This window comes from Pollachius pollachius (genome assembly GCF_949987615.1).
Source record: "Pollachius pollachius genome assembly, chromosome: 11".
NCBI classification, from domain to species: Eukaryota; Metazoa; Chordata; class Actinopteri; order Gadiformes; family Gadidae; genus Pollachius; species Pollachius pollachius.
The window spans coordinates 21,024,999-21,043,458 of record NC_136944.1 but is presented as its reverse complement, the minus strand read 5'-3'; the positions used below and the strand labels follow the sequence as shown (position 1 = coordinate 21,043,458).

Below are 18,460 nucleotides of genomic sequence, written 5' to 3'. Positions count from 1 at the left end.
GAATCAGGAGCAGAGCCAGAGACTTGTTCTGTTCTGTTGTGCGGGCTACTTCACAGCCTCTGTGTAAGGTCAGACAGCCGTGTGTCTGTCAGGGTTCTCTGTCCGTCTGTCTCTCTGCCTCGAGTTCTCCCTTTAGGACGCACTCCAGGACTCCAGACTCCGACTGACTCCTCAGACCGGAGACGGTCGGAGGAGGGTGGTGGGGGGGGGGGGGGGGGGGGGTGGTGTTGGCTTCGCCGGGGAACAGGGTTGGTGGTTAGAGGAGATGGAGGAGGGGGGAGGGGCCCAGGAAATAGGGACTCCTCAGGTCCTCACCCAGCCCAGGGGCACCCAAAACGTCTCCCTCTCCAGCCGCTCCAGGATCCCTCGGAGTTCGGAGCAGGCACTGGCCGAGTCCTCCTTGATCAGGACCCGGTCCACCAGGTGCCCGTACTGCTGGTCGATCTGGATGGCCGACTGTCGCATCTCCTGCAGGTCTTCGTCCTGATGTGGGCCGGGGGGGGGGGGGGGAAAGGCGGTTGGGGACTATATTTTGACCAGGTTCTGATATCTAACATATCTCTACTTTCCTAACGCTGCTGATTCACTGTGCTTGATTGGCTGTATCCTAAGCCAATCACAGTTCTTTTTACATTTCATAATCACTATCTCCCTAAATCTATTTGACTCAGGCATTAACGCTGAATACAAGATGAACCTTCAAATATGACTTAGGCAATTATGATATGAGGCTAGCGATATCAAATAGCAACAGTTGACACCAGAGCGATTGGTGTGATTATTCTTTCTGTCATACTCACTGTAGTACGGGCGTGCTCGCCCCCTGCTGGTGAGGTGGCGGCGCTGCGGCGCCTTCTGCTCTCAGGAACGCGCGGCTTGACAAAGATGATGTAGGGTTTGAACTCGGCTGTGCGCAGCCTCCTCAGCGCCTGAGGAGAAGGGTACAGATTGGAGGACGAGAACATCCGGAAACCATGATGCCTGTTCACAGCAGCCATTACGGTTCTTAACAATTGTGGTGACTGTATAACTATAATTTTTTTGAAGATTAAAAACGATCCCCCCAAGTCTCCATCACCGTCGGATTTGTCCTTCTTTAGTCAGGCCTACATTAAAGGTTTATCCGCTTAGTTTTTAGATCTTTCCTAACAGAAGGTCAGTGTTGTAGGGCTAATGATAGAAATCAGTGTTGATTGATCAGGGAACCCTGCAAGTTTCCACTCATAATAACATGGCTGTACAATTTTGATAACCAAAAATGTTTAACTATTTACGTACAATGTGTTTCAACCGAAAAATATTAAATATTTCCTCAACATCTGCCTCGCTGGAGGCAGATGGGTCAGCATAGTCGTCATTATTACAGCTAAATAGGAGTTTTTCTACGCTATAACTAATGTAGAAAAACCGCAGTATTCTGCCTATAACCTACCTCTGGTTGAACGTCCACCAAGCACATCTTGTTCTTGGCCTGCACTGAGCGGATTGCCTCTATACTGGTGCCATACTGGTTCTCTTTGTATTCCCCGTGCTCAATAAACCTGGGGAAATTAGAAAGAGCCATACTGATTAGATAGATTAATTAAAGATTCAGCCATCACAAGACAACTGGCAGACCAATACAACAGGGGCGATTCTAGGTTCTGACTTTGGGGGGCTCAACCCCAGGAAGCCACAGGGGTATATGAAGTATATAAAAATTCCTGTCCAAGATTTTTTTTTTCACAACCTTTATTTTCTTAGTTACTATGCTGTTGTATGTCTAAGACAATAGCTGGCAGTGTCAGCTAAATAATGCAGTTCTGAACCACTAAAGTGATGAAAGGAAAAAAGACTGTTTGGATGAAGAAATAATCAATGGATGTGAACTGTAATAACAAATTTGAGGCAAATTAAATTTCCTTTGTGTAAGTTTCACTCAAAAATGACCATATTTTCCTGAATATGTTACTGAAACACATTGGTGCAACATGTACTAGATTAATAATATGAGAAACATACTACTATTTCGGGAGCACTAAACTATGTTGTCTCACTTTCAGGGACCCATACACTTTTATAAAACTTCTGATGCCAAAAAATCTTGTTGTTCTGATGCAAAAAAAAAAGGGTGCTAATTTTCAGTTCAAAAAAATATATTTTTATCATTACTTTATCAGCTGAGGGCGTTTTCATTGCCATAACAACGTGAGCTAATCAACAAGTACAACATGTTCTAGACCAGTGGTTCTCAATTATTTTCTGTCATTCCCCCCCTAGGAGACAGACATTTTTTCACGCCCTCCCTGAATTTAAATAGCCTACTATAGAGAACCTGCTAATACTTATTTATTTAGATTAATAAAATTAGCGGAGATAACATCTGCAACAACTTAAAACTATTTCCAACTTCAGTTTATTAACTCAATTTGTAACATTTAAATAAGACTGCTAAGTCTGTGTCAATCTCAAAACAGAGAAACAAGAGCAAATGATTCCCTGGGGTTTGCATTTAATTTAAAATATTTTTAAACAGTAAACATTGGTCAATTGTCAGCTTCATCAGCTTATTCCCTTTCAAAAAATATATATATGTTCATCTTTCAAGCATGAATAAAGACACCAAGTCCCTCTGTCATGACTTTGTAGGATCAAAATTCTTGTAAAACTTCTGACCCTTGGTATTATGTTTATTTAAAATAAAATAAAATAAGTAACTTATTAAAATAAATAAATAAATAAATAAATAAACAAGACACTAAGTCCCCTCTGCTGCTCATGCCAAATTAGCACCCATGTCAACTTTTTCTGCTCCTTGCACCTTATCATGCTTATCATGCTACGCAGCATTACAAGGCTCTGCCGACTAAAACGTGAAGCAATTCAAGAAGAGGCATAGATAGAATTGCCTTGTGGTCAACTGTCATCTAATAGACATCTGACAGATTATGTCAAGGTTTTAAAATTATTATTATTATTATTACCAGGTCATGTTATAACACAGCTGGAAATCGTGGATTTTCTGATAAAGACTAGCTAGCCTCTTTGACAGACAAAACAGCAGAAACTATGTTAGGTACGCTCCTGCTGCATTTTTGGTTTTGTCAAACAGGAGACGCCCAACCACCAATCAGAGGTTAGAGACTCCTGCAGGAAGGTTGTGCTTGATTTCACTTTCATTAGTGTACAGCATCCATCCTCTCATTGCTTGTGTAAAAAAAAACGGTAGAATATTAGATTTGAGGACGAAACGATAGGGTGGGTTAAGGCAAGTTTTGGGTGGGCTTGAGGCCACCCAAAAAAGGTCTAGCTTCGCCACTGCAATACAATCACTGGCAGACCATTACCACAACTGTCAGACCATTCAAATCAGTGCAAACCCACTTGTTGTTCAACACATCGGCGTCGAACTGCTGCTTGGCCACAAAGTGGTATTCGACCCCTTCTTTCTCCTGTGGTTTCTTGGGTCTGGTCGTGTCTGTGGGAACACACAGTAGTGTCATGATGTGTGTGTGCGAGAACGTGTAACACTAGCGCACACTAGTAAGTACTGTATCAAAGAGGACACACACACACACACACACACACACACACACACACACACACACACACACACACACGCATTCACACAATGCTGAATATGAAAACAAAGGAGTTGGCTCCTACACCATGTTACAGGTACATGCAACAGAATGGCCTTGCTATATAATAATGTTACAGAACTGCTGTAACATGGGGGAGGGGGGGGGGGGGGGTTACGTCTATGTGTTACAGACATGGTTGCGTTGATTGATGTGTTTGAGACTCACGCGGGACGGCCACGGCGTAGCGATGCGGGTTCTCTGCGATCACCTTCTGTTTCAGCTCGTTGATTCGTGCTCCCAGGGAACCTTTGGCAAACACATTATGAGACGTGGACGAAAAAAATGACTGTCAGGTAAGAAATAAATGACGGCAAATGGTAACACACTTCAATAAGGGTGCATTAATGAGGATTATTATATAGAATTGGCATAGTTAGGGTTAACGCTAACTCTAATAAAGAATGGATACATTAATACATTAGTTAACACCATTACCCTAGTTAACATAGACATCATTAGTTAACATGAAAATCATTCGTAAATGACTACTAGTCAATAAGCAAAATTGTAAGTACCTGTCAGATCATGCTTATCACTGCATTAACCTATGTTAATTGATGGTTAAATAATGTACCCTTATTGTAAAACGTAACCGGTATTATTAATCTGGGGGAAAAGCAATTGTATTAAGAAATCCTCCATATAAAGGCGTAATTGAGTGCAATACATGCTACCTACCACTAGAGGTCAGTATGATTTCAGGCATCACAAACACCCCTGAGGTAATACTTGCATTGTACAACATGCTCTCACAAGAGACGCATCCACTGGTCTGCCTACCTATGAGCACCACCAGGCGGGGCCTCTCATGGCCTCGCTGCTGGTAGCGCGAGACCTCTTCGTAGGTCAGGTAGTCCGCGTCTCCCGCCTCGGATCCCTCGCCAGACGAGCCCTGTCGGTCCTTCCGACTCAGACGGAAGCTCCTCCTGAGGCCAGCTGGGCGGGGGCGGGGGGCGGGGGAGAGGGCGGGAGCAGAGGTCAGGGTCTCCGCCGGACACGGGTAGTTACTATAGTGGCTTTACTCATGCCCAGATAGAGGTGTTAGCAGTACAGTTACAGATCTGTTTTTATGTTGTCGTTGTCATGCCAACCAAACATGGTGCCGTCACCCGGCGTTGCATGAGTGTTTGCTCAGTGAGCGGTGAGCGACTGGTTCTAAATGTACGTTGCGCCTGTGAGGACAGAGTAGGACGTACGTGCATGTTTGACGACAACATGTCCATCGCCCGATTTATCGGCGGGATTAACTTTGCAAAGTCCCATGTGTCAATTCAGCTCTGACCACATGCGGCACACATCCAGCTTTGGTGCTGACGAGGAAGTGGGTATAGTTTGTTTCTGTGAGTGCGCACTTTGTTCGTCTTCTAAAGAACAATAAAGGTTCCTGAACCGGCGGCTCCACGGCTCCGTGGCCATGGAGACGCCCGTCATGTGAGAGATCCGGTTTAAACACGAGCATGCTGTACAGAGTGAGAGGCCGCAGGACCGCACCAGGACAAACGACACAGCCTGGTCTCCGGGGAAACCAGCCTCCCATCAGATGAAGCTGTCATCCTATTGGATTAAGCCGTTATCCTATTGGATGAAGCTGTCATCCCATTGGATGAAACTGTCATCCCCATTGGATGAAATACACCGGAGCGTATTCGTTTCCCGGGAGCAGGCCTGTCCGTCTGTCCCACCTGTCGGCGGTATGTCTGAGGGGAAGAAGCCGGGAACTGTACCTGAGTAAAATTCCCAGGAAAACACCTGGCCACAGGAGGGCGCCACTGGTTTACACTTAGGAGAGACTATAACCGACGTTAGAGCATCACAACCCAGACAGCCACGCCTCCACACAAAGGGAGAGGGGAGGGAGGGAGGGAGGGAGGGAGGGAGGGAGACAAGCTTCAAACGTGCCTGGTCGAGTGTGCAATGCGTCCGAACCAAAGCGAGAACCCCGGTGGGTGTTGGGGTGGGGTGATGGGTGTAGGGGGGGTTGGGACGGGTTGGGACGGGGGGGACACTGGCCACAGCAGCGTGCGGGGCAGCAGCAGACAGACACGGCAGAGGGAGTAGAAGGATCAAAACACTCTTATTAGGGCGTTGGCGGAACACGGTGCTTAAAGCAGTGCCAATGGTCTGCAGCTGTGTGCTCACTGCTAGTGACTGCACTGCAAAAATAAATATGGATAGTTATACATATATACCTACATATAGGGTTCTTTGCAGGAAGTGGAACACTCCATATGCAGGAAGCAAGCAAGCGTCCCCCCCCCCCGCCTCCCAACACCAAGTTACTCTCCATGTTTGACAGGCCCGAGCTGGATTCCAAATTCGCTCTGGGTTCTGGGTTCCTGACCTCCAGCTGAACCAGATGGTCAGCCCAAAAATAACGGAGGAAGGCTTATTCTGTCACTTTTTTCCAAACCTGGAATTTCCCACCGCAGTCCCCCTCCTGATTCAGAGACTATAACCGGCACAGGGCTGACGTTCTTCCAGGCGGTTCCGGATGCTCATTAGCGAGGGACTGCGGTGAGATTGCTCCCGGAGCCTGAGCGATAGCCAAGCCGTCTTTCTGAGATGAGGAGCAGCATATGGGGGGGGGGGGGGGGGGGGGGCGTGAGGTGGACGTGAGGAGACAGGAAGGTTTCAAGATGAAGGGGTGACATCTTTTGAACTGCGTGATTGGATTTCATGCATCATCCGCATGTGTGATGGCTTGGTGTTCAGCCTGCTCAATCAACGGGAGCACAATGCTCTCCTAGCCCGTGTGCTGCCATGTCTACTGTGTTTACCACTAGAATCACCCTATTCTCTCAGCTGATTTCAGTACCAAACATGAAGCTGGCACGTGGAGGATGGCGATATAGGAATGAGTTAATGGCATGTGGTGAGGCAGATCAGTTTACCAGCCCCGTTCAGACAAGAGGCCACGCCACCCACACGTATTCCAGTCACGGTGGATCTATTCTGGTCTCGTCTGACACGAGTGGAACCATCTGTTTCACACGTAGGCCAAGCGCAGTGTATGCATGTAGGGCCGTCATCAAAGCCACAGTCTGGAAGGAGCTTCACAGAGGAGCAACAACCCCCTTGATCGTAAAAACCCTGAAGCTCATGCAGAAAACATATCAGAGCTCTACAGACATTGAGGCGCTTTCCTCATCGCTGCTTTAAGGGGAAGGAGATCCAGAATGAGATCTTCTCATCCGGGCACCTTCAGCTACCCCCCCCCCCCCCCCCCCCCCCCCCCCCCCCCCCCCCCCCCCCCCCCCCCCCCCCCCCCCCCCCCCCCCCCCCCTCCTCCTTCCCTGGACACACTGTTTACCTCCTCAGCAAGGGATCGGAAACCCCCTTCCCACTTAATTGCAGCAAATTCATCCCCGGCCCAGGAGCAAGCACGCACGCACGCACGCACGGCCAAGCGACAAACCAGCGCACAGAGGAGCGAGCGGGGGGGGTTGGCGGGAGGAGGAGGAGGAGGTGGAGAAGGCGGTGCACGCTCTCACCTATGTACTGTCCCATTGAAATAGCCCTCACAGTCACAGTCCTCTGCAGGGAGGCGGGGGGGGGGCACAAAATATATGGGGTGAGCACAGGGCGAGAGACCTGAGAAGAGTAGAGGAACAAAAGGCGTGGGAGAGAGAGGATGGGGCGGGGGGGTGGTGTTTATGTTTATGCAAAGGAGAGGTAGGGCGGGGAGATGGAGCAGGGGGCAAGCCGAGAGCAGCGGCAATCAGGATGGGGACAGCAGGCCAGCTGGGAGATTTTTAATGGATTTCCATAAGTAGAGGTCACTCTGAGGTCACACAGCTTTGCCATGGCAACCACGATGGAGGATTCAGACATCAGCAACAAAATCGTTGTTCGCAGGAGGAGAGGGATGAGGATGAGGAGGTGAGTGGGAGGAGGAGGAGGAGGAGAGAGGAGGAGGAGGAGAGGGATGGGGAGGAGAGAGGACGAGATGCAGAGAGCTTGAGAGAGGAGGACCAAGAGAGACACGGAGGGAGGAGCGACAGCCAAGGAGAGGGGAGGAGAAGAGAGAGGAGTAGAAGGGAGCTTGGGAGAGGAGAGGAGCAGGGTGGGGGAGGAAGAGAGGAGCTCCTCTGTGTGTGTCTGGGGTCCTCTATGGTCTCCTCTAAACACGTGTGCACATCCTGTCCCCGGGAGTACGGGCTACTGCCAGCTGCCTCTCACACACAAGCCCAGCGCTCCAACGTATCAGAGCACTGTATGGAAGAGCAAGAGCCTGCAGAAGCCTGAGAATAATTTAGTCGAACCACACACTGCAGGGCAGAGGATGAGAAGGGGGGGGGGGGGGGGGGGGGGGGGGGGGGATTGTGATGATGCAAGGAAATGAAACTATATTTAGGAGAGTATACTGGAGTATACATGAGGACACAAAGTACTCAGGTTGTACACACGCACACAAACACACACATTGATAAAGGGAAGGAAGAACTAAATGGAATTGCATGCAGCACACAAACACACTCACGCAATTAACATGTATGTGTTCCGTGTATTCCCCGTGCGCGTGTGCGTGTGTGTGTGTGTGTGTGTGTGTGTGTGTGTGTGTGTGTGTGTGTGTGTGTGTGTGTGTGTGTGTTTTGAGGACCCACCTTTATCGCATCCTTGGTCATCTGATGTGAGATATTCAGAAAGGAGATGAAGAGAAAGAGTATAAGAATTGTCAAACAAGTATTCACATCCATAGCCGGCAATGTTAAATGGAGAGGTGCTTTCTCCACAAATAAAGAGTAAAGATTTAAAAAATAAACTTTTTATTTTCATATTTTGCTCAGCTCTTTCCACCTCTCAGAAATTCATACAGAGGGGCGGAACGTGGGCCTGCGTTGCTTCTCACCGTCCCCCAAAGGAGATTGATCGAAAACTCATTTTCAGCCGTGTCAGTCCACAGGTCTGCATTAAGCCCGTGTTCCATCAAAGTTGGACAGAGGGCTGCTATCTGGAGACATCTGGATAGATGTATCTCAGCTGTGCCTCCTCTGTTAGTACTGTGGCTGTGGCATGTCCTTGTAGCTCGATACACTACCTCCCATTTTTGACAGCTAGCAAAAGTGTCAGCGAGCTAAAAACTAATTAGCTACTGAACTTGATAGCGAACGTGTCAGCTGGCTCACAGCAGGAGGAGGATGATGCGGCAGCAATCTGAACGGTGGCATCCCCGGTCGGAGATCAGAGATAATTAAAGGAGAGAAGGGAGAGCGGGGATGGCTGGGCCAGGCACGCAGCGAGTCGTGACACAGGCAGCGGTTCCCCGCGGCGATAGCTAGCTAGCTAGGCTGGTCCTGCTTATCCCTAGCTGTCTCCGCGTAGTTTCGAGATAATGGGATTGCGTTGATTTAATACGCCCCGACGAGCGAGCGCTCATAAAAACCAACCTGGCTACTTCCAGTGAATGGAAGTGGAATGGCGATGGCGCCGTTGTGCATCGCGTGCCTGGGCGTGTATGTTTACCATGACCTTTATGTCGGCTAAGCCCCTTCGCTGGCTTAATCATCGCTTGTTGTGTCGATGTCTGGCCTTGTGTAAGCTGCGTTCACAACAGCCGCGCTGGCCAGATGGACGGCACACCACCAGAGAGATTTATTTCGCATCCTCTGTTGCTGTTTACTGTTTGCGCACACACACGCACACACACACACACAAATGCCTCATCACACCCAACGCGTCGGTTTCATCATGTGCGATGGACCAGGAATACTGATGCCGATGAGACATCGCAGCCAAAAAAGGTGAATGAAAGCCGAGAGCTAGACTAGGCTGGGAGAACGTGTAAAGAATTACAATTACCCGTTCCTTTAATTACCCGGCCTACAATTAAGGCTCTAGGCCGACATCATGTGTTTACCCGTCGACAGAGGACAGCTTGAGGCCTACATCGCGTGGTTCTCCATCAACGGAGTAAGGCTCTAGGCCTACATTGTGCCTTTGGGTTGATAACTCAAAGTGAAAAGAATGGTGTACGATAATTCATGCTGAATCATAAATGTATAATATTATATACGCTGAATAATTGATGTTCGTGATGAGGTGGGGGACAGGAACACTGAATCACAGAAGAGTCCAACTTACAGATAGGGTTTTGGGGAGATTTTGCGTTGGGGAGTGTGCCCATTTTAATCCTGTAGGCCAGTCGTCTGGGGAGCAACGACAAGCAGGAGATCCAGAGAGAGGCAAAGGGAACAGAGGAAGAAGAATCAGGTGAGAATACAGAAGCTGTAGAAAGTATTTAATGGGATGTTAATTAGAGAGAAAGAGAGTATAGGTATTAACTCAAAGAGACTGAAGGGACCGATATCAAATGTAGATATAGATTCAGATGCCAAATATAAGAAGAAACATAAAGAGTAAAGTAGCAGGAAACTGAACAGCGATAAGCTTTAAAGGTCGGGAGACTAACAGTATTCTAAGCCATCCAATTATAAATAACTTCTTTCCGCAGCCGTTTGTTTTGCAGACGCTTTTTTTTTCTCTGTGTCCTTAAAACTGACGGTATTATTTTCATCCAGCTGATCTATTTATGCGCCGGACCCAAATAACCGTTCGGTATTTCCAGCGCTTTGAGCTGTTTCCATGACGATCGGTCTGTCTGTGTTTCAGCAAACAAGGGGCCACTTGACTTGGTGGGGGCCACTCCGATACATCTCAGCGCGGTATAAAACACATTCACCGACTCAACTCGGCGTTGGAGGGCCTGTTCAATTGTTTGTCCTGAGTCGACACCGACCGCTCCTGTACATTTATTTAATCACAGCTGACTCCCCCCCCCCCCCCGGTGGATCCCACGGGACGTGGATCGTGTGGATTATGATAGATCAACGCTGGATGAATTATTATATTGGCACAGGCTTGGCTTAAAGGATTGGCTTATGCACCCCCTTTCATGGTTTGCTTGTGTTTCCATTCTTCGTAGGGTTTAATTGCATTATGTGCAATCCTTAGCATGGTCCAAGGCTGGGGGTGGGAATCAGGAGGATATGAGATGATTGGGTGGGTTAGCGTTAAAGTGGCCATCTCAAAGATTGCCATTTCGTTTTCTTTCTGCGACACCTTTGACGATTATGGTCACATTTCCCTCAGATACAAACAGCCTCCCCACTGAAACCTATTTCGTAACATTCATTATACTGCAAATATAAGGGCCACAGGCTCAATCACCATTGTGTGATTGAACCTGTGAGATAGAGAGAGTGTCTCAACAGATTCTGACCAAACAGATTGGAATTGACTTGAAAATGTTCGAGATGGCCAAAAAAAGTCTCATGAAGTTGGCATGGGGCGTAACAATGGGGACAACACGCCCCCATCAATCCTAGATCTGTCCACCCAAAACGCATTTTTTTAAAATCCCTTCGTTTTCGAATGCTGAAACAGTGAGCTCATGGACACTGTGACACCTCCCTGAGATCCACCCGCAGACTGCCCCGTCCCAGGACTCCTCCCGGCTCTGGGGCCTCGCTCTCACCTCTCCTGGAAGTGTTTGGACGGGATGAGGCCGGCCCGCAGGTTGCTGTCCCCGACCCGCTTGGCCTGCCACCAGGTGGGGTCGTCCTGGGTCACCACCTGCAGGATGTCCCCCCCGCTTGAAGGGAAGTCCCGCCTCCTGGCAGGGCGTGGCCTTGTCCTCCAGGGGGATGTAGTCGAACAGGGCCCTCATGTACACCTGCGGGCGGACGACCAGGAGGGAGGGGGGGGGACGGTGAACAGGGACGTTCAGGTAGACGTGGGGCGGCATGTGGCTCAGGAGGTCAAGCGGGTTGGGCTGGCAACCGGAAGGTTGCTAGTTCGATCCCCGGCTTGTGTTTGGGAACGTCGAGGTGTCCCTGAGCAAGGCACCTCACCCCATCTGCTCCAGACGAGCTGGCTGTCGCCTTGCATGGTTGACGCCGCCGTCAGTGTGTGAATGTGTGTATGAATGGTTGAATTTTAGGCAGTATTGTAAAGCGCTTTGAGTAGCCACTCGAAGAAAAGCGGTAAGTCCTATTACCATTTATTTAAGCTTTGATTTACCCTCTCTCTTACAAATCTTTTTTGTTGTGGAGGAGAGCCTGGAGGAAGCCCCCCTCCCGTCCTTGCGAGTATGGCAGGTAAGTAGAAAGTTGCGGTTCAGACACTCACCTTGCTCTCCCTCAGTCGGTCCTCCTCCTTAATGGCGGGGATTATCTTCAGGGTGATGGAGCCTTGGGACTGGGACTAGAACATAAACGACAGAGACAACAAGCTTTTAGTTTGCCTCATTTTCGTCTGATTTGAGTTGTCCTGGTGACACTAGAGTCAAGCAGAGTTTTTGGTAAAACAAGGTATTCGCTTGTTTTATAAAGTACGTGTCAAACGGGTGCTTGAACAGTGGTTCATCCTACCAGCAGTTGGCTGATCTCGTCAGGCTTCTTGTGGATTATGGAGACCCCGTTCACCTCTCTGAGCTCATCTCCTACGTGGACCAGGCCTGGGGGAGGGAGGAACACAATCCCCTGTTAGAGAACTACATTCACGTCCACGTCATGATGGGCAGCACTGTTTTAGACTTGAGTTTCTCGTTTTAATCTATACACGTTGAGAATCCATGAAGGCTGTGAATCCATGAATGTGTTGAATCCATGAGTGTTATGAATTCATCAGTGTCGGGCATCTATGAAGGTTTTGAATATATGAATGTTATGAATTCATTATTGTTGGGCATCCATGAATGTTTTTAATTCATTATTGTTGTGAAAACATTAATGTTGTGAACCCGTGCATTTTATAAATCCATGAATGTTGAAAATCCAGATGTTGTGGATCCAACAATGCAAATGCTGGTGCTAAAATAACTGACATGGACGTCCATACGATTCAAACCCCTCCCGTAGAGACGTGTTGTGGCTCTGCCGGATGCGGTCCCCACATGATACAGGGTTTCCCTGTCCTCCACACATCAAATTATCGGACAAATGGGTCTCAGATGCGGACGTTTCCCGGGCCCCAGAGGGCGCACTGTTCTGCAGAACAGCGATCTGTTCAGACTTCAGCCCGAACCATGAAACCCAACAGACCAGGGGATCTGGTCGATCGATCGGCCCGCTTCTCTGCTCTGCTCCCTCCCAGCCACAGGTAAGAAACCACAACTTTCAACACATACACCAGGCGTCGCAGCAAACTCAAATCCGCAGGCAGGCGTGTACAGGTTTCGGTCATTTGTTAAGCTTTGTTCCCTCATCAATACTTCAGGTCTTCCAACTGGCTGCACGGAAAACAGGAACAAGCCCTACATGATGAATGGATGTTACGACTAACTTTCTCAACTTAGTGTGGCCCGGGGAATAGGTGCTCTTAGAGACACACATACTGTCACACCTTCTCTCATGGGCTACGTGGCACTGGAATTAGATGATGTGTGACTGAGTCTCTAGGGTGCAAAGCAGAACTGCTGCGGTTTTCAAAAGGCTATCCATCATGAGCATCTCTGCCGGGTCCCGGTTCGCTCTCCTTCTCGGCTCCGGCATCAGCAGCTGCTCTGAGTCTCATCCCAGGACGCCTTCATCTTGTCGTCGCTGGTGGGGCACACAGTTTTAGCTTCCCCATGCTGTGGTTTTATATTATATACGCTGTATATAGATCGGTTTTTAAGGTCAGCACCCATCTATTATGCCTCGCGTCGGTTTTGCGAGCGTGCGAGAGGAATATATTGTCCCAGTGCCGCTCCAGATAAGCATCAGCCAATAGAACTCGGACGGTAGTGCAACAGGAAAAAGGCATAGCGGAAGATGGGAAGTTAGAAAGAGGACGCAGATAAAGAACGATAGACAGATAGCGACATATAGAGATAGATTGAGACAGATAGAGACAGATCGATAGATAGAGACAGATATAGGCAGAGAGAGACAGATAGAGGCAGACATATTAGCAGGTAGAGACAGACAGAGACAGATGTATCAGCAGATAGAGGCAGATATATCGCATATAGAGTTTCAAATGCACACTGACAGCCAGTCAGACAACCAGACAGAGAGACAGATGTGATCATAGTCTCATCGGCAGGCAGACAGACAGGCGTGATGACAGTACCACTTCGGTCAGCGGCGCCCCCTCTCATGATGCGAGCCACGATTACAGAGCCGGTGGCATCGTCGCGTCTGATGGTGGCCCCCTGCAAGAAGAAACACAGTTCACAGATGGTAGAGAGCAGATAGCAGACCGGACCTGCTTACATGGTGTTTTCCATGCGCTGGAACACTGTGACCTTCTGTCTGGCAGCTCCCTATCAGGTGCATGTTTACGGCCAGATCAGGAAGAGTGAAATACATGCAAAATGCATTTGAGTGGTATGATATTCAAACTACAAAGCCACTTCCAGTGATGGTATCTTGACTGATTATAGGTATCCTTGTTGATAAAGAACGATCCAGGGATCATTCATAAAATGAAACGGAGGCATTTCCTGAATATTTAATCAATATTCCTGTTAGCCCAACAGAGAAATTGCATACTGGTGGTCAATGCGGATGATTGTTTAAGGGACTGAGTGTCGGATTTTACATTCATAAATCCCGAATTGCCAATATTTGAACAGCTTGTAATTGTATAAAAATTTGATTGTACTATTAGTCGCATTGTGTAGTTAGCTTGTATTACTCCATAGCTTTCAATGCACAAGCTCTAGCTTTAGAGCTAGCTTCATCCCGTTTGAATGAAGTGAGATTGTATTATTAGTTGTATTGTTTAGTTTGTATTACTCCATGGCTCTATAGGGCCGCAGTTCACTTCCAGCCAGAGGGGGCAGTCATGAGCAGGAGTTTATGATTATGACATAGAGCACCTTTAACACTCACATGTCACATCAGGCGTGACTGAATTCTTGGTGCATCTCCACGACCCCAAACGGTAGAGCCCGCCAACGGGGTCTCCTCGGCCACTCACCAGGGGCTCCTTGTTCTTCACCAGCCGCACTATCTTCACCGACTCCTCCTCCAGCTCGTCCTCAAAGTCGTCCGGCATCGGGGGCAGCACCGGGTCGAAGTTCTTCTGGGCCACCGTGTCGTGCACCGAGAGGACCGCCTGATGGGGGGCCAGAGCGCAGTAGAGGGCAGGGTGAGAACGCTGCAGCCAGCGGACACGGACCCGGCCCAGAGCGAGACGCCTGCCAGGATCTGTATTTAGCAGCGCTGACCCTCCGAGCGCTAATCCCTGTGATTACAACATCTGTGCATGCGTGCGGGTCCGCACGGTTTGTGATGAATAACACCAATATTGTGGATTCTTTGCCTTAAGATGTGGCGACGTCAGCAGATGCAGGAGCTCCTTCTCCTCGCTGCTCATTGGTCCACTTTGAAGCTCTTCAGCCACCTGCCAATCAGAATGCAGCACACACGCCATTAATGTTGGGGCCACTTAGTTGATACCATGTATAGCCTCTGTTGATTTAACTATAGTTAAATATGTGTATATATATATGCAATTAAATATGTTATTTATGTATGTAATTCAATGTTTAGTATCTTAATGAAGGGTTTGGGAATGCAGCCAACATGTTCAGTACAGGTCACATTTGAATAAAATACATCAACTCTGCAAAAGAGAAATACTGCTGATTCAATACATCAGAAGGCAATGCGAACAACGCACACAAACAAACACACACACACACACACACAAACATACACACACACACACACACACACACACACACACACACACACACACACACATACCCCAATCCAAAGAGAGAGAGAGAGAGAACGAAAGAGAACAAGAAAGAAAGAGAGAGAGATAGGGAGGGTGTGTTGAGGATTGATATAAAGACAGAGAGAGGGAGATTGAGAGAGAGATAGGGTGTTTAGGAGAGAGAGAGAGAGAGAAAAAGGGAGTGTTGGGGAGAAAAAGAGAGAAATAGGGTGTGTTGAGGAGAGAGAGAGAGAAAAAGGGTGTGTTGAGGATTGATATAAAGAGAGAGAGAGAGCGATTGAGAGAGAGAAAGGGTGTTTAGGAGAGAGAGAGAGAAAAAGGGAGTGTTGGGGAGAAAAAAAGAGAGATAGGGTGTGTTGAGGAGAAAGAGAGAGAAAAAGGGTGTGTTGAGTAGTGATATAAAGAGAGAGAGAGAGAGATTGAGAGAGAGAAAGGGTGTTTAGGAGAGAGAGAGAGAGAAAAAGGGAGTGTTGGGGAGAAAAAGAGAGATAGGGTGTGTTGAGGAGAGAGAGAGAGAAAAAGGGTGTGTTGAGTAGTGATATAAAGAGAGAGAGAGAGAGAGAGAGAGAGAGAGAGAGAGAGAGGATGTGGCGTCTGAGTGTTCTCTGAGTCTTGCAGTCTCCACGTTCACAACATTAACATCCCCTAACCCCACCCCTGCCAGTGCCTTCAGAATGACTGCGGCACGACCTACTCAGTTGTCTTTGTGTTTGTGTGTGTGTTTGTGTGTGTGTGTGTGTGTGTGTGCAGCCATCTACGTGTATTTGTTTTTGTGTGTTCGCTTGTATTTGTAAAAAAGTGGGTTATGGTTTGTGTTTTCTGCATGTTTGCGCACACCTTAGTTTCTCTGCGTGTGTGTGTGCCTACTTGTGTGAGTGTGCAAGCACGGTAGTATGTATGTGTGTGTTTGTGTGTGTACATGCACAAGTTTTTATGTGTATGTGTCTGTGTGAGTGTGTGTGCACATACACTAGTTTGTATGCGTGTGTGGGTGTGTATGTGTGTCTCTGTGCGCATGTGTGTGTGCTTGTGTGTGTGAGTGTGTGTGTGTGTGTGTGTGTGTGTATGTGTGTTTGTGTGCTTGTATGTGTGTGTGTGTGTGTGTGTGTCTGTGTGCGTATGTGTGTGTGCTTGTGTGTGTGTGCTTGTGTGTGTGTGTGCTTGTGTGTGTGAGTGTGTGTGTGTATGTGCGTATGTGTGTGTGCTTGTGTGTGTGAGTGTGTGTGTGTGCTTGTGTGTGTGAGTGTGTGTGTGTCTGTGTGCGTATGTGTGTGTGCTTGTGTGTGTATGTGTGTGTGCTTGTGTGTGTGAGTGTGTGTGTGTGCTTGTGTGTGTGTGTGTGTGTGTGTGTGTGTGTGTGTGTGTGCATTCGTCTGTTCAACTCACGTCCTCGGCCAGGATGGCGGCGCTGTGCAGGACGGGGGACGGGCTTTGCTTCTCATACTGACGGAGCTTCTCGTGGATCTGCAACACAGCCAGCCTACCGTCAGCCTACCGCTACCCAGGAGCCAGGCATCGACCCGGGGCTCGCTCTCTATTGCGGCGCCCCCCCGCGATCTACATTCGAGAGAACCGGGGTTCCCGTCGTGATTCGTGCCTCAATTTAAAATGAGCTTCCCTGCACTAGGATAGCCTGTGGTGAAGCAGAAGCCACTGCCTGCTGCTATTCTGTTTGTTCAAGTGACCTCGTCACACTGCGGTGGGTGTGATTAGAGAGGGCATGAATGCTTATCGTCGCGTTGAATTATCATTTGACCTTGAGGGTGAAAAAAGTAGTTTTGGAAAGTTGAGTCACTGACATGTTACGGCAAGCCTGAAACTCAAGCATGTAATCTCTGCATTAAACCCGAACCTAAATCCCTACTATCTAATCCTCGATCTCCCCACTATCTAACCCTCGATCTCCCCACAATCCAACCCTCCATCTCCCCATAATCTAACCCTCAACCTCCCCACTGTCAAACCCTCCATCTACCTACTATCTAACCTCCCACCTCCCCACTATCAGACCCTCCACGTCCAGAAGGAGGATCCGTACATGGACTGCTGGACCGCGAGACCTCTACCCAGAACTAGAGAGTTCTCCAGTCCCCAACGAGCTGCTTATGACATCCCCCCCCCCCTTCTAACTTCACCGCATACAGTTGAAGCTGTGAAATTACTGAGGCTTGGGACGATAAACGTGAAGCCTGGGCTCTCCCCAGAGACACGCCTCCATGAGGTATCCTACCCTGAAGGGGGGGCTCTCCCCAGCGACACGCCTCCATGAGGTATCCTACCCTGAAGGGGGGGCTCTCCCCAGCGACACGCCTCCATGAGGTATCCTACCCTGAAGGGGGGGCTCTCCCCAGCGACACACCTTCATGAGGTAGCCCAGACTCTTCTCGCTGAAGACATTCTGGAGGAAGACCATGTCCTCCTGATGGTTGGCGTCCGGCCGCAGCTGGGAGGTCAGCAGAGCCAGGGTCTCGTGGAGCCCTGGGGGAGGGGGTGGAGGAGAGGAGGAGGAGGTGGAGGAGAGGAGGAGGAGGAGGTGATGGAGAGGCGATGGAGGAGAGGAGGAGGAGGAGAGGTGATGGAGGAGAGGAGGAGGAGGAGTTGGAGGAGAGGAGGTCATGATGGAGGAGAGGAAGAGGTGTTGGAGGAGAGGAGGAGGAGGAGTTGTTGGAGGAGAGGAGGAGGAGGAGGTGTTGGAGGATAGGAGAGGATGAGGAGGAGGGGTCGGGGGGAAGTAGAGGAGAGGAGGAGAGGAAGAGAAAAGGGAGGGGAGGAGAAGAAGGAGGAGCAGCAGAGAAAAGGAGAGGAGAGGGGAGAACAGGGGAGGAGGGTATGGAGGGGGAGGAAGAGAGAGGAATGGCAGAGAAGAGGGGAGTAGGGGAAGGGAGGCGCGTAGGGGAGGGGAGGAGAGGGGAGAGGAGGAGAAGAGAGGGGGATTGGCAGAGAAAAGGAGAGGGGCGAACAGGAGAGGAGGGGAGGAGGGGAGGAGGGGAGGGAGGAGAGGGGAAGGGAGGAGGGAGGTAAGTTGATGTCCGGGTGTTGAGGCGTTAATCTTTGTTTCCCTGAGCAGATGGAGGTCAGCACCTCCACTCAGCACGGTGTTTATTAGTGTCTGAATAACGATGAGTCTCACCTGCTCCTGCCGTCAGGACCGGCATGGCTTCTTTCAT

General features: G+C 49.1%; 1 protein-coding gene across 1 annotated transcript; it reads right to left on the bottom strand.

Moving 5' to 3' along the window:
- Nucleotides 1–303: 303 nt before the first annotated feature.
- On the bottom strand, nucleotides 304–18,460 carry mpp3a (MAGUK p55 scaffold protein 3a; the record flags this gene model as incomplete). Its single annotated transcript, XM_079745895.1, is given in 21 exon segments — nucleotides 304–483; nucleotides 801–929; nucleotides 1,433–1,541; nucleotides 3,364–3,457; nucleotides 3,789–3,869; nucleotides 4,404–4,559; nucleotides 5,348–5,413; nucleotides 7,115–7,136; nucleotides 7,138–7,157; nucleotides 8,228–8,248; nucleotides 9,705–9,769; nucleotides 11,098–11,210; nucleotides 11,212–11,295; nucleotides 11,751–11,825; nucleotides 11,993–12,078; nucleotides 13,677–13,758; nucleotides 14,529–14,666; nucleotides 14,874–14,954; nucleotides 16,680–16,757; nucleotides 17,653–17,771; nucleotides 18,424–18,460. Coding segments are annotated over 21 exon segments (1,836 nt in total).